Source organism: Staurois parvus, unplaced genomic scaffold (genome assembly GCF_062004578.1).
Source record: "Staurois parvus isolate SC_StPar_1 unplaced genomic scaffold, SC_StPar_1.0 ptg000099l, whole genome shotgun sequence".
In the NCBI taxonomy this organism is placed as follows: Eukaryota; Metazoa; Chordata; class Amphibia; order Anura; family Ranidae; genus Staurois; species Staurois parvus.
The window spans coordinates 1-16,144 of record NW_028317895.1 but is presented as its reverse complement, the minus strand read 5'-3'; the positions used below and the strand labels follow the sequence as shown (position 1 = coordinate 16,144).

Sequence of the window (16,144 nt, the reverse complement as noted above, 5' to 3'; positions counted from 1 at the left end):
GCCCATGGCAGATTACGGGCCTGGCAGCAGCAATCGGAGGCCCGTTATCTGCCAGCACCCTATGACAAAATGGAACACACCAGCAGTGTGAGGAGACCTGAAAGTGGCACATGGCAGAGTGTGGCGATGGAGGCAGCAGCAATGGGAGGCCGTACAGGGACCCATGAGACACTGTGGACCTGGCAGCAGCATGAGGAGGCGGTACAGGGGCCCATGGCAGATTACGGGCCTGGCAGCAGCACTGGGAGGCCCGTAATCTGCCAGCACCCTATGACAAAAAATGGAACACACCAGCAGTGTGAGGAGACCTGAAAGTGGCACATGGCAGAGTGTGGCGATGGAGACAGCAGCAATGGGAGGCCGTAAAGGGACCCATGAGAGACTCTGGACCTGGCAGCAGCATGAGGAGGTGGTACTGGGGCCCATGGCAGATTACAGGCCTGGCAGCAGCAATGGGAGGCCCGTTATCTGCCAGCACCCTATGACAAAAAATGGAACACACCAGCAGCGTGAGGAGACCTGAAAGTGGCACATGGCAGAGTGTGGCGATGGAGACAGCAGCAATGGGAGGCCGTACAGGGACCCATGAGACACTCTGGACCTGGCAGCAGCATGAAGAGGCGGTACAGGGGCCCATGGCAGATTACGGGCCTGGCAGCAGCAATGGGAGGCCCGTAATCTGCCAGCACCCTATGACAAAATGGAACACACCAGCAGTGTGAGGAGACCTGAAAGTGGCACATGGCAGAGTGTGGCGATGGAGACAGCAGCAATGGGAGGCCGTACAGGGACCCATGAGACACTCTGGACCTGGCAGCAGCATGAAGAGGCGGTACAGGGGCCCATGGCAGATTACAGGCCTGGCAGCAGCAATGGGAGGCCCGTAATCTGCCAGCACCCTATGACAAAAAATGGAACACACCAGCAGTGTGAGGAGACCTGAAAGTGGCACATGGCAGAGTGTGGCGATGGAGACAGCAGCAATGGGAGGCCGTACAGGGACCCATGAGAGACTCTGGACCTGGCAGCAGCATGAGGAGGCGGTACTGGGGCCCATGGCAGATTACGGGCCTGGCAGCAGCAATGGGAGGCCCGTAATCTGCCAGCACCCTATGACAAAAAATGGAACACACCAGCAGTGTGAGGAGACCTGAAAGTGGCACATGGCAGAGTGTGGCGATGGAGACAGCAGCAATGGGAGGCCGTACAGGGACCCATGAGAGACTCTGGACCTGGCAGCAGCATGAGGAGGCGGTACTGGGGCCCATGGCAGATTACGGGCCTGGCAGCAGCAATGGGAGGCCCGTAATCTGCCAGCACCCTATGACAAAAAATGGAACACACCAGCAGTGTGAGGAGACCTGAAAGTGGCACATGGCAGAGTGTGGCGATGGAGACAGCAGCAATGGGAGGCCGTACAGGGACCCATGAGACACTGTGGACCTGGCAGCAGCATGAGGAGGCGGTACAGGGGCCCATGGCAGATTACAGGCCTGGCAGCAGCAATGGGAGGCCCGTAATCTGCCAGCACCCTATGACAAAAAATGGAACACACCAGCAGTGTGAGGAGACCTGAAAGTGGCACATGGCAGAGTGTGGCGATGGAGACAGCAGCAATGGGAGGCCGTACAGGGACCCATGAGACACTCTGGACCTGGCAGCAGCATGAAGAGGCGGTACAGGGGCCCATGGCAGATTACGGGCCTGGCAGCAGCAATGGGAGGCCCGTAATCTGCCAGCACCCTATGACAAAAAATGGAACACACCAGCAGTGTGAGGAGACCTGAAAGTGGCACATGGCAGAGTGTGGCGATGGAGACAGCAGCAATGGGAGGGAGGCCGTACAGGGACCCATGAGAGACTCTGGACCTGGCAGCAGCATGAGGAGGCGGTACTGGGGCCCATGGCAGATTACGGGCCTGGCAGCAGCAATGGGAGGCCCGTAATCTGCCAGCACCCTATGACAAAAAATGGAACACACCAGCAGTGTGAGGAGACCTGAAAGTGGCACATGGCAGAGTGTGGCGATGGAGACAGCAGCAATGGGAGGCCGTACAGGGACCCATGAGAGACTCTGGACCTGGCAGCAGCATGAAGAGGCGGTACAGGGGCCCATGGCAGATTACGGGCCTGGCAGCAGCAATGGGAGGCCCGTAATCTGCCAGCACCCTATGACAAAATGGAACACACCAGCAGTGTGAGGAGACCTGAAAGTGGCACATGGCAGAGTGTGGCGATGGAGACAGCAGCAATGGGAGGCCGTACAGGGACCCATGAGACACTCTGGACCTGGCAGCAGCATGAAGAGGCGGTACAGGGGCCCATGGCAGATTACGGGCCTGGCAGCAGCAATGGGAGGCCCGTAATCTGCCAGCACCCTATGACAAAAAATGGAACACACCAGCAGTGTGAGGAGACCTGAAAGTGGCACATGGCAGAGTGTGGCGATGGAGACAGCAGCAATGGGAGGCCAAACAGGGACCCATGAGAGACTCTGGACCTGGCAGCAGCATGAAGAGGCGGTACAGGGGCCCATGGCAGATTACGGGCCTGGCAGCAGCAATGGCAGGCCCGTAATCTGCCAGCACCCTATGACAAAAAATGGAACACACCAGCAGTGTGAGGAGACCTGAAAGTGGCACATGGCAGAGTGTGGCGATGGAGACAGCAGCAATGGGAGGCTGTACAGGGACCCATGAGAGACTCTGGACCTGGCAGCAGCATGAAGAGGCGGTACAGGGGCCCATGGCAGATTACAGGCCTGGCAGCAGCAATGGGAGGCCCGTAATCTGCCAGCACCCTATGACAAAAAATGGAACACACCAGCAGTGTGAGGAGACCTGAAAGTGGCACATGGCAGAGTGTGGCGATGGAGACAGCAGCAATGGGAGGCCGTACAGGGACCCATGAGAGACTCTGGACCTGGCAGCAGCATGAAGAGGCGGTACAGGGGCCCATGGCAGATTACAGGCCTGGCAGCAGCAATGGGAGGCCCGTAATCTGCCAGCACCCTATGACAAAATGGAACACACCAGCAGTGTGAGGAGACCTGAAAGTGGCACATGGCAGAGTGTGGCGATGGAGACAGCAGCAATGGGAGGCCAAACAGGGACCCATGAGAGACTCTGGACCTGGCAGCAGCATGAAGAGGCGGTACAGGGGCCCATGGCAGATTACGGGCCTGGCAGCAGCAATGGGAGGCCCGTAATCTGCCAGCACCCTATGACAAAAAATGGAACACACCAGCAGTGTGAGGAGACCTGAAAGTGGCACATGGCAGAGTGTGGCGATGGAGACAGCAGCAATGGGAGGCTGTACAGGGACCCATGAGAGACTCTGGACCTGGCAGCAGCATGAAGAGGCGGTACAGGGGCCCATGGCAGATTACGGGCCTGGCAGCAGCAATGGCAGGCCCGTAATCTGCCAGCACCCTATGACAAAAAATGGAACACACCAGCAGTGTGAGGAGACCTGAAAGTGGCACATGGCAGAGTGTGGCGATGGAGACAGCAGCAATGGGAGGCTGTACAGGGACCCATGAGAGACTCTGGACCTGGAAGCAGCATGAAGAGGCGGTACAGGGGCCCATGGCAGACTACAGGCCTGGCAGCAGCAATGGGAGGCCCGTAATCTGCCAGCACCCTATGACAAAAAATGGAACACACCAGCAGTGTGAGGAGACCTGAAAGTGGCACATGGCAGAGTGTGGCGATGGAGACAGCAGCAATGGGAGGCCGTACAGGGACCCATGAGAGACTCTGGACCTGGCAGCAGCATGAAGAGGCGGTACAGGGGCCCATGGCAGATTACGGGCCTGGCAGCAGCAATGGGAGGCCCGTAATCTGCCAGCACCCTATGACAAAAAATGGAACACACCAGCAGTGTGAGGAGACCTGAAAGTGGCACATGGCAGAGTGTGGCGATGGAGACAGCAGCAATGGGAGGCCGTACAGGGACCCATGAGACACTCTGGACCTGGCAGCAGCATGAAGAGGCGGTACAGGGGCCCATGGCAGATTACAGGCCTGGCAGCAGCAATGGGAGGCCCGTAATCTGCCAGCACCCTATGACAAAAAATGGAACACACCAGCAGTGTGAGGAGACCTGAAAGTGGCACATGGCAGAGTGTGGCGATGGAGACAGCAGCAATGGGAGGCCGTACAGGGACCCATGAGAGACTCTGGACCTGGCAGCAGCATGAAGAGGCGGTACAGGGGCCCATGGCAGATTACAGGCCTGGCAGCAGCAATGGGAGGCCCGTAATCTGCCAGCACCCTATGACAAAATGGAACACACCAGCAGTGTGAGGAGACCTGAAAGTGGCACATGGCAGAGTGTGGCGATGGAGACAGCAGCAATGGGAGGCCGTACAGGGACCCATGAGACACTCTGGACCTGGCAGCAGCATGAAGAGGCGGTACAGGGGCCCATGGCAGATTACAGGCCTGGCAGCAGCAATGGGAGGCCCGTAATCTGCCAGCACCCTATGACAAAAAATGGAACACACCAGCAGTGTGAGGAGACCTGAAAGTGGCACATGGCAGAGTGTGGCGATGGAGACAGCAGCAATGGGAGGCCGTACAGGGACCCATGAGACACTCTGGACCTGGCAGCAGCATGAGGAGGCGGTACTGGGGCCCATGGCAGATTACGGGCCTGGCAGCAGCAATGGGAGGCCCGTAATCTGCCAGCACCCTATGACAAAAAATGGAACACACCAGCAGTGTGAGGAGACCTGAAAGTGGCACATGGCAGAGTGTGGCGATGGAGACAGCAGCAATGGGAGGCCGTACAGGGACCCATGAGAGACTCTGGACCTGGCAGCAGCATGAGGAGGCGGTACTGGGGCCCATGGCAGATTACGGGCCTGGCAGCAGCAATGGGAGGCCCGTAATCTGCCAGCACCCTATGACAAAAAATGGAACACACCAGCAGTGTGAGGAGACCTGAAAGTGGCACATGGCAGAGTGTGGCGATGGAGACAGCAGCAATGGGAGGCCGTACAGGGACCCATGAGACACTGTGGACCTGGCAGCAGCATGAGGAGGCGGTACAGGGGCCCATGGCAGATTACAGGCCTGGCAGCAGCAATGGGAGGCCCGTAATCTGCCAGCACCCTATGACAAAAAATGGAACACACCAGCAGTGTGAGGAGACCTGAAAGTGGCACATGGCAGAGTGTGGCGATGGAGACAGCAGCAATGGGAGGCCGTACAGGGACCCATGAGACACTCTGGACCTGGCAGCAGCATGAAGAGGCGGTACAGGGGCCCATGGCAGATTACAGGCCTGGCAGCAGCAATGGGAGGCCCGTAATCTGCCAGCACCCTATGACAAAAAATGGAACACACCAGCAGTGTGAGGAGACCTGAAAGTGGCACATGGCAGAGTGTGGCGATGGAGACAGCAGCAATGGGAGGCCGTACAGGGACCCATGAGAGACTCTGGACCTGGCAGCAGCATGAGGAGGCGGTACTGGGGCCCATGGCAGATTACGGGCCTGGCAGCAGCAATGGGAGGCCCGTAATTTGCCAGCACCCTATGACAAAAAATGGAACACACCAGCAGTGTGAGGAGACCTGAAAGTGGCACATGGCAGAGTGTGGCGATGGAGACAGCAGCAATGGGAGGCCGTACAGGGACCCATGAGACACTGTGGACCTGGCAGCAGCATGAGGAGGCGGTACAGGGACCCATGGCAGATTACGGGCCTGGCAGCAGCAATGGGAGGCCCGTAATCTGCCAGCACCCTATGACAAAAAATGGAACACACCAGCAGTGTGAGGAGACCTGAAAGTGGCACATGGCACAGTGTGGCGATGGAGACAGCAGCAATGGGAGGCCGTACAGGGACCCATGAGAGACTCTGGACCTGGCAGCAGCATGAGGAGGCGGTACGGGGGCCCATGGCAGATTACGGGCCTGGCATCAGCAATGGGAGGCCCGTAATCTGCCAGCACCCTATGACAAAAAATGGAACACACCAGCAGTGTGAGGAGACCTGAAAGTGGCACATGTTTGGGGCATGATTCATGGCGGATTTAGTCAGTTGTGTCAGGAACTGGTGGTTTGAAATCCAGACTAATCCACGCCTGATTCATTTTCACAAACGTGCGTCTCTCCACACTTTGGGTGGACAGTCGTGTCCTCCGCGGAGTTACAATACCTCCTGCCGCACTAAACACGCGCTCCGATGCCACGCTACTGGCCGGGCATGACAGCCTTTCAAGGGCAAATTCAGCTAGTTGGGGCCAAAGGTCAAGTTTCGTTGCCCAGTAGTCAAGGGGATTGTCTACCTCGGTTGGCAGGGTGCTGTCCAAGTAGGCCCAAGCCTGTTGTTTGAGGTCCTGCTCCAGGTCCACCTGATGCTGCTGCTGCTGCTGCGGCTGGTTAGTAGTTTCCTCACTGCGCTGGTGAAGAAAGCTACTCATCATCGACTGCAGACTGAGGCAGCCGCTGCTGGTGGAGCTGCCACTGCTCCTACCACCCCACCCCTCCCCTGCTGCCATGGCAGCGGAACGCGAGCGCACAGGGCCCACAGTGTCTGAGGATGGACGTTGGCGCAGAAAGGCAGAGACCAACTGACTACATAGGTGGTTTTTATAGTACGTTATTTTGGCCTCCCTCTCAGCAGGTGTGAAAAAGGCCACCATTTTTGAACGGTAGCGAGGGTCCAACAAGGTGGACAGCCAAAAGTCATCCCTCTGTCTGATGGTTATTATTCAGCTGTCGCTACGCAAGCAACCGAGCATGCTATGGGCCATTTGTGCCAAGGAATGCGAGGGACTCCCTGCCTCCATCTCCACAGCATACTGCCACGGTGCGTCTGGGTCCTCTGTCTCCTCCTCCTCCTCCTCTACCAGATGCTCCTGCTCCTCCACTCCTGTCCGCTGAGTGGAAAAACCACCCATTTCACTCAATAATTCCTGAGCACCAATGTCCTCCTCTACCTCCTCCTCTTCTTCCTGTCCTGCCCCCACAGGGGTCATGTGGCGTTGAGATCTGTGCGCCACGTCTACCGCACCCTGACCAGCCATTGTTAACAGCATTTGTTCCAGGACGTGCAACAGAGGAATGACGTCGTTCATCCAATAGTCCTGCCGACTCACGAATAGCGTGGCCATCTTCAAAGGGCCTGAGCAAGCGGCAGGTGTCACGCATGAGCTGCCAATGGCTGACATCTAAGTTACACAGGGGAGTACCTTTATCCGCTTGTAACATCAGGAAATCGGTGATGGCCTTTCGCTGTTCGTAAAGGCGGTCTAACATGTGTAGGGTTGAATTCCACCTTGTTGCAACGTCGCAGATCAGGCGATGCTGTGGAATTCCGTTCTGCCGCTGCAGCTCAAGGAGGGTGTGCTTTGCGGTGTAGGAATGGCTGAAATGCATGCAACGTTTACGTGACATTTTAAGGATGTCTTGCAGTGGGATGGTGGATTTTAGGAACCGCTTGACAACCAGATTGAACACGTGAGCCATGCATGGCGCATGGCACAACCTTCCTTGACGCAGAGCAGACACCATGTTCTTTCCGTTGTTGGTCAACATGGTTCCGATTTTCAGTTTGCGCGGAGACAGCCATCTGTCGATTTTTCTGTTCATTACACTCAGAAGTTCCTCCCCTGTGTGACTACGTTCGCCAAGGCATACCAGGTGCAGCACAGCGTGACACCGTTGCGCCCTGCACATGTGATATGCCGGTCGGGTAATGGGACTTGGCACGGGGGTGGCGGCTGAGGACACGGCGGAAGAAGAGGTGGTAGAGGCGGACATCTTTTGTGGACCAAGGACGTGCAAACGTGGAGGCAAAAGCGGCGTGACCTGTCCAAGTTGCTGGTGCGGCTGTGCCGGCACCACGTTCACCCAGTGGGCCGTAAATGACATGTACTGTCCCTGACCGTAGTTACAGCTCCACACGTCGGCGCTGCCGTGCACTTTGGCAGAGACCGACATGCTCAAAGACTGGCCCACCATCTCTTCTACATGTGAATGCAGGGCTGGCACTGCCTTTTTGGCGAAGAAATGATGGCTTGGCACTCTCCACCGCGGCGCGGCACAAGCCATCATTTCTCGGAAAGGTGCTGAGTCCACCACTTGGAAAGGGAGGGACTGCAGCACCAGCAACTTGGACAGGAGGACGTTCAGCTTTTGCACCGTCGGGTGCGTGCTCACAAACTGTTGTCTCTTGGAAACGGATTCCAAGAAAGACTGCTGACGGAATCCGTGAAGAGGAGTAGCAGGAGAAGGAGCATCTGAACGAGCGGAAGATGCCAACGAGCGACAACTCCCCTCAGCAGAGGTGTTGACTGGCTGATAGAGGGCGATTGACGTCAGGTGACGGAGCAAGTAACGGAGCGGGTGATGGAGCGGGGGCTGGGGCAGGCAGAACCGCCGTATCTTTATCACGGTTTTCCCAGGCCACCAAATGGCGACGCTGCATATGCTGCCGCAACGCTGTAGTCCCAACATGGGCCCCCTGGCCACGCTTGACTTTCTGGCCACATAGTCGACATACGGCTACGTTTACTTCCTCGGGCGGCTTGACGAAAAATTGCCACACCGCCGAGTAGGAAACTTTGCCCCCGATACTCCTCACTGACTGACTGCTACTTCCTCCGTGCACACCGTTACCACTACTGGCCGTGGTGGTAGGCTGCAGTGGAGCTGGTGCTGTACTCCGTGGCCGTTTGCCTCCACTGACACTGCTGCGACCCTGCTGCCTCCTGGGCAACCCACCGACTGTTTTGCTCGCTGCCAAGCTGCCACCCTCTTCTCCTGATGATGCGGAAGCAATAGCCTGATGACGACGAGGCTGCCAAGTGCGATCAGCCTCATCATCATCAATTAGGGTCTCCGCCTCACTACTAGCCCCCTCGGCTGCATGTGGGTCAGGAGACAGACCTGTCTCTAGACCGGCTACCGAGCCACTCTCCTCGCCACTACTTCTTCGCCTGGCTGCTGAAGAGGCGGATGTCTCCCCCCGTTCCTGACCGCCCTCTGTTAGCTCTTCCTCACTGTACAGTGGGGCTGAGCCCACAGCATGCGATACTTTGCTTGGTGAGGGAACACCAAAGGACAGGGGCAGGTAGAGGACACGTGATTTCAGTGGGCTTGCTCCTGGGCCATGCCAACTAACGGTTGTGTCTGACGTACCCACCGACCGTTGGCTGTAGGTGTCAGAGGTGACCTGGGAAGAGGAAGACGACCGAGCCAACCAATCGATGACGGCAGGGTTGTCGGTGGAGACACGACCGCTGGATGACACCGGGAGCACTGGCCTCTGGCTGCGACTAGTGCTGTCTCGACCCCTTCCTCTGCTGCCATGTCTGCTCGCTCCTAAAACATTGCCTCCTCTGCCACTCCTCTACATGTTGTCTGACATACTCTTTAATTCAACGATTCTGTGTCCCTGAGTAACAATTCTGTGTCCCTGAGTAACAATTCTGTGTCTGTCCCTGAGTAACAATTCTGTGTCTGTCCCTGAGTAACAATTCTGTGTCCCTGAGTAACAATTCTGTGTCCCTCAGTAACAATTCTGTGTCCCTCAGTAACAATTCTGTGTCTGTCCCTCAGTAACAATTCTGTGTCTGTCCCTGAGTAACAATTCTGTGTCTGTCCCTGAGTAACAATTCTGTGTCCCTCAGTAACAATTCTGTGTCCCTCAGTAACAATTCTGTGTCCCTCAGTAACAATTCTGTGTCTGTCCCTGAGTAACAATTCTGTGTCTGTCCCTCAGTAACAATTCTGTGTCCCTCAGTAACAATTCTGTGTCCCTCAGTAACAATTCTGTGTCCCTCAGTAACAATTCTGTGTCTGTCCCTGAGTAACAATTCTGTGTCTGTCCCTGAGTAACAATTCTGTGTCTGTCCCTGAGTAACAATTCTGTGTCCCTCAGTAACAATTCTGTGTCCCTCAGTAACAATTCTGTGTCCCTCAGTAACAATTCTGTGTCTGTCCCTGAGTAACAATTCTGTGTCTGTCCCTGAGTAACAATTCTGTGTCCCTCAGTAACAATTCTGTGTCTGTCCCTGAGTAACAATTCTGTGTCCCTCAGTAACAATTCTGTGTCCCTCAGTAACAATTCTGTGTCTGTCCCTGAGTAACAATTCTGTGTCTGTCCCTGTGTAACAATTCTGTGTCTGTCCCTGAGTAACAATTCTGTGTCCCTCAGTAACAATTCTGTGTCCCTCAGTAACAATTCTGTGTCTGTCCCTGAGTAACAATTCTGTGTCTGTCCCTGAGTAACAATTCTGTGTCTGTCCCTGAGTAACAGTTCTGTGTCTGTCCCTGAGTAACAATTCTGTGTCCCTCAGTAACAATTCTGTGTCCCTCAGTAACAATTCTGTGTCCCTCAGTAACAATTCTGTGTCTGTCCCTGAGTAACAATTCTGTGTCCCTCAGTAACAATTCTGTGTCCCTCAGTAACAATTCTGTGTCTGTCCCTGAGTAACAATTCTGTGTCCCTCAGTAACAATTTTGTGTCCCTCAGTAACAATTCTGTGTCCCTCAGTAACAATTCTGTGTCTGTCCCTGAGTAACAATTCTGTGTCCCTCAGTAACAATTCTGTGTCTGTCCCTGAGTAACAATTCTGTGTCCCTCAGTAACAATTTTGTGTCCCTCAGTAACAATTCTGTGTCCCTGAGTAACAATTCTGTGTCTGTCCCTGAGTAACAATTCTGTGTCTGTCCCTGAGTAACAATTCTGTGTCCCTAAGTAACGTTTCTGTGGCCCTAAGTAACGGTTCTGTGTCCCTAAGTAACGTTTCTGTGGCCCTAAGTAACGTTTCTGTGGCCCTAAGTAACGATTCTGTGGCCCTAAGTAACGTTTCTGTGGCCCTAAGTAACGATTCTGTGGCCCTAAGTAACGTTTCTGTGACCCTAAGTAACGTTTCTGTGGCCCTAAGTAACGATTCTGTGGCTCTAAGTAACGTTTCTGTGGCCCTAAGTAACGTTTCTGTGGCCCTAAGTAACGTTTCTGTGGCCCTAAGTAACGATTCTGTGGCCCTAAGTAACGTTTCTGTGGCCCTAAGTAACGTTTCTGTGTCCCTAAGTAACGATTCTGTGGCCCTAAGTAACGTTTCTGTGTCCCTAAGTAACGTTTCTGTGTCCCTAAGTAACGTTTCTGTGGCCCTAAGTAACGTTTCTGTGTTCCTAACTCTCTCCCTCAATACAGCCAGGTCTGCCTCTCTTGAATGACTGGAGGCAAATGGAGAATTCTAAAATGGCCGCAATTTATAGCTCGACCATTACACAGTGCTGGCTGGCTGGCTGCTGATTGGCTAATGCGATCACATGTCATGAATGAATGCATTATGGGTCAGCGCGCCTTGTCTGCGCGCCTTCCCAGAGATCCCCGCTCCGTCGCCGCACATGTCGCCGCCATTTTTGGAAAAATTTCGATTCGCGACGAATCCGAAAATTAGCAGACTTTGGATGCGCGAATCGAAATTTTTCCAAAAATATTCGAAACGAATTCCACTTCGCCAAGTTCGATTCGCTCATCTCTAATCCTGACTTCTTCTTCTTCCAGTTTACCCCTCTTATTGTGTCATATCGAGACACTCTGCACATGTTTGGTGTGTATTGCTAGAGAGTTTTTTTTTCTCTTCGGAGAGTGCATGTGATCAGCACAGGGCCAATCAGCACTGCCCAGACAGAGGGTCAGGGGTTTTGCATCCTCCTAGAGCAGAATGAAAACTCCTCATACAAGCTTTAACATGTGCTCTGCTGGACACTGATAGAAGTCACAAGACTGTTCTAACTGCTGATGAGAAAAGGTATTTAGCAGTTTTTATTTTCTAAAATAATTGCATTTCCATGTTGTGTGTACTGTGGGAGATCAGATATAGTGAATGCAGGGTCCTGGGTTTAGTAACACTAGACTATAAGCTATTCAAATTAGCTAACTCAATTAACTAATTTTAGTGAATATCAGGCAGATATACAAATTCAATATAATGTTGAATTTATTGAATCTATGGGGTTGATTTACTAAAACTGGAGAGTGCAAAATCTGGTGCAGCTATGCATGGTAGCCAATCAACTTCTAACTTCAGCCTGTAAGATATACACAAACAAGGTGTAGTGAGCGCTTGGAGGTGAAAAAAGCTGCTAGCACTAAAAGGTGACAAACCCAAATGAAAGAATAAACAACAAAATGTGCAGCGCTAAAAATGCTACGTGTAAATTGTGTATAGCAATTCTCAATAAAACGTATTGGGACACCCCTCCAAATTGGATTCAGGTGTTCCAATCACCTCCAAGGCCACAGGTGTATAAAATCAAGCACATAGGCATGCAGACTGCTTCTACAAACATTTGTGAAAGAATGGGTCACTCTCAGGAGCTCAGTGATTTCAAGCGTGGTTGCGTGATAGGTTGCCACCTGTGCGATAAGTCCATCTGTGGAATTTCCTTGCTACTAAATATTCCACGGTCAACTGTTAGTGGTATTATAACAAAGTGGAAGCAACTGGAAACAACAGCAACTTAGCCACAAAGTGGTGGGCCAGTAGAGGGCTTCATGGAATGGGTTTCCATGTCCAGGCAGCTGTATCCAAGCCTTACATCACCAAGTGCAATGCAAAGTGTCCGATGCAGTGGTGTAAAGCACGCTGCCACTGAGCTCTGGAGCAGTGGAGACGTGTTCTCTGAAGTGACGAATCATGCTTCTCTGTCTGGCAATCTGATGGATGTGTCTGGGTTTGGTGGTTGCCAGGAGAACAGTACTTGCCTGACTGCAATGTGCCAAGTGTAAAGTTTGGTGGGATTATCGTGTGGGGTTGTTTTTTGGGGGTTGGGCTTGGTCCCTTAATTCTAGTGAAGGAAACTCTTAAGGCAACAGCATACCAAGACATTTTGGACAATTTCATGTTCCCAACTTTGTGGGAACAGTTTGGGGATAGCCCCTTCCTGTTCCAACATGACTGCGCACCAGTGCACAAAGCAAGGTCCATAAAGACATGGATGAACAAGTTTGGGGTGGAGGAAGTTGACTGGCCAGCACAGAGTCTTGACCTCAGCCCGAGAAAATACCTTTGGGATGAATTATAGCTGAGATTGCGAGCCAGGCCTTCTCGTACAACATCAGTGCCTGACCTCACAAATGTGCTTCTGAAAGAATGGTCAAACATTCCCATAGACACCCTCCTAAACCTTGTGGACAGTCTTCCCAGGAGAGTTGAAGCTGTTATAGCTGCAAAGGGTGGGCCAACTCAATATTGAACCCTACGGACTAAGATTGGGATGCCATTAAAGTTCATGTGCGTGTAAAAGCAGGCGTCCTAATACTTTTGGCAATATTAAATTGGAAATAACAAGGTAGCATACAAGGTACAAGCAGTCACAAAATCTAATCTTATAATGCCTAGAATCCAGCAGATTTAATGTTTTTATCTACTGTCTCTTTGTTCCTAATTGATACTGCAGAGATAAATGGGTGTTGAAGCTTGTACCAAATGAACGGGTAGCATGGTAGTACAGAGTTGTTGCTCTCGCCTCACGATTCTGGATCCCAAACCTACCTGAGGCATTAGGGCTACCTTACTAAAGGATTTGAGAATTGTCGTTTGATAAAATTGAGTCTAGAATCATTTCAGTTATCCAATCATATGCAGATAAAAAATAAATATATATGATTCACATACTGTAATTAAACAATTGAAGTATGTTTTCTTAATGGAGATTCTCAACCCCTTTAGTCAATTAACTTTATTTGTGTGAATTTTGTATGTTCTGCTCCCTGTTTCTGTGTATTCCCTTCCACAATCAAAAATACACTGCTATGTGGTTGGGTTATTGGATTGGGAGCTCCTTCACAGGATAAAGTCCATTGGTTATCTGTTAATATATATATTCCTGAGGGCAAGGTTCCCAATTTTCATATATTTGTGCATCTGTAATCACGAGTTATATCACGTATGAGTCTTCATATTACAGTGCTATGCAAGCTGTTGGTTATATGCAAACAATAATAATAATTATAATAACAAACCTGTCTCATAATGGATAGGTCTCCTATTCCAGCCTAGTCTGCAGACAATGAAATGTCAAACGTACCATCATTAGCACACTCTATTTGTGACAGATTTATAGGTCTGATTGACCAATCAGGCTACTCCTGTGTAAAACAAAAACAAGACAACTGTCCATTCAAGTTCAGGCAGTGGTTGGAAAAAAAATGTTATTTAGGAAACAGTGCATTCGTTTTTAAATAAACAAGATTATGTTCCAAGTACAGTGTCGATATAACACATGAATTTGTGATTTAGAGATATCTTAAATGCTTATAACAGCCACATTAAAAAAGTATGTTATGTCATCTCATGATCTAGACTGTTTGAACAGTTAGCTTCACAAAGTCATTTAAAGGTTTTCTTTGCTTCCTTTACCTGTCACTGTGTTGAGACCTCAATGACCTGATCTTTATAGAGCTTATCATTTGAAATCTCACATTTGAACTTGGGTTCACATCTGCTGTGATTCACCAACACAGCAGATTGCTGTGATTTCATGTTTTTGGTATAATACATACAGTACATGCTATAATCTTATATCAGTGTAAGCCATGTACCGGGGTGGGCTCCCCAGGATACAGTGAAGTCACGAACGAGGAAAGCAACCCCAACACCAGCTTTTGCCACAACAGAATTTTACTTAGATGTAGAAAATAAACACAACCACAAATGCTGGGAACATACAATAAATTTACATACACCCAGCCCAAAGGCTGAGACCCTTGTGCTGCACAGCACGGCGCCTTCTGATGGATGAAGGTAGAAAGTGAAGTAATTTACCTACTGGCGGGCACAAATAAGCTGCCACACCTTACCTGTTATTACCCTAAAAGAGCAAGAATCAGTGTATGGGTGTATGGTATGGGCTAGCCTGCGGTGCAGCATGGATGGAGGGAGGGAAGGAAGAAAGGAAAGGGAGGGAATGGATAGAGGAAGAAAGTGGAGGGAAGGAAGGGAGGAAGGCAGGGAAGGAAGAAAAGGGAGGGAGGGAGGGAATGGATGGAGGAAGGAAGGAATAAAGGAAGGAAAAAAATGGATGGACAAAGTAATGAAGGTAAAGGAGGGAAGGAAGGAAGGAAGGAAGGAAAGAAAGAAAGAAAGAAAGAAAGAAAGAAAGAAAGAAAGAAAGAAAGAAAGAAAGAAAGAAAGAAAGAAAGAAGAAAGAAAGAAAGAAAGAAAGAAAGAAAGAAAAGGGAGGGAATACCTGGAGGGAGCAATGAAGGAAATGGATGGAGGAAGGAATCAAGGAAAGGGAGGGAAGGAAGGAGGGGGGAGGAAGGAAGGAAAGAAATTAAAGGAGGGGAGGGAGGAAACAATGAAGGGAGGGGATGGAGGAAGGCATGAAAGTAAGGAAGAAAAGGAAGGGAGGGAATGGAGGAAGGAAGGAAGAAAATGGATGGAGGATGGAATGAAGGAAGGGGAGGGAAGGAAGGAGGGGAGGGAGGAAGGAAGGAAGAAAAAGGAGGGATGAAATAGATGAAAGAAGGAAGGAAGGAAAGAAGGGGAGGGAGGGAGAGCGAAAGGAAGGAATGGAAAGAGGGAGGGAGGGAAGGAAAAAATGAAGGGAGGGAATGGAGGAAGGAAGAAAAGGGAGGGAAGGAATGGATGGAGGAAGGAAGGAAATGGATGGAGGAAGGAATGAAGGAAGGGGAGGGAAGGAAGGGAGGAAGGAAGGAAGAAAAGGGAGGGAGGGAATGAAGGAAGGAAGGAAAGAAGGGAAGGAATGAAGGAAGGAAGAAAAGGGAGGGAAGGAATGGCAGGAGAAAGGAAGGAATGAAGGAAGGGAGGAAGGAAGGGAATGAAAGGAGAGGAGGGAGGAAAGAATGAAAGGAGGGGATGGAGGAAGGAAAGGAAGGGGAGAGGGAGAGAGAGGGAGGGAGAGAGAGAGAGAGGGGGAGAGAGGGGGAGGGAGGGAGAGGAGGGGAGAGAGAGAGGGAGAGAGCTGAGGAGGAGAGAGAGAGGGGAGATTAAGGAAAAGGAGGGAAGGGAGGAGGTTAGGAAGGGAGGGAATGGATGGATGGAGGAAGAAAGGGGAGAAAGGGGAGGGGAGGAAGGAAGTAGAGAAGGAAGGAAAAAGGAGGGAGGGAATGGATGGAGGAAGGAAGGGGAGGGAAGGAAGGAGGGGTGGG

At 51.7% G+C, this 16,144-nt stretch overlaps 1 protein-coding gene across 1 annotated transcript in view; it reads right to left on the bottom strand.

The window, feature by feature from the left end:
• The window catches only part of LOC149467798 (sulfate transporter-like), a 32,253-nt gene extending 18,201 nt beyond the window's left edge, over positions 1-14,052 (bottom strand). Inside the window, exon 1 of the mRNA XM_089671100.1 lies at positions 13,994-14,052. Coding sequence (XP_089527226.1) covers positions 13,994-14,002 — 9 coding nt within the window. The 5' untranslated portion in view covers positions 14,003-14,052. The remainder of the gene's footprint in view (positions 1-13,993) is intronic.
• Positions 14,053-16,144: the final 2,092 nt, after the last annotated feature.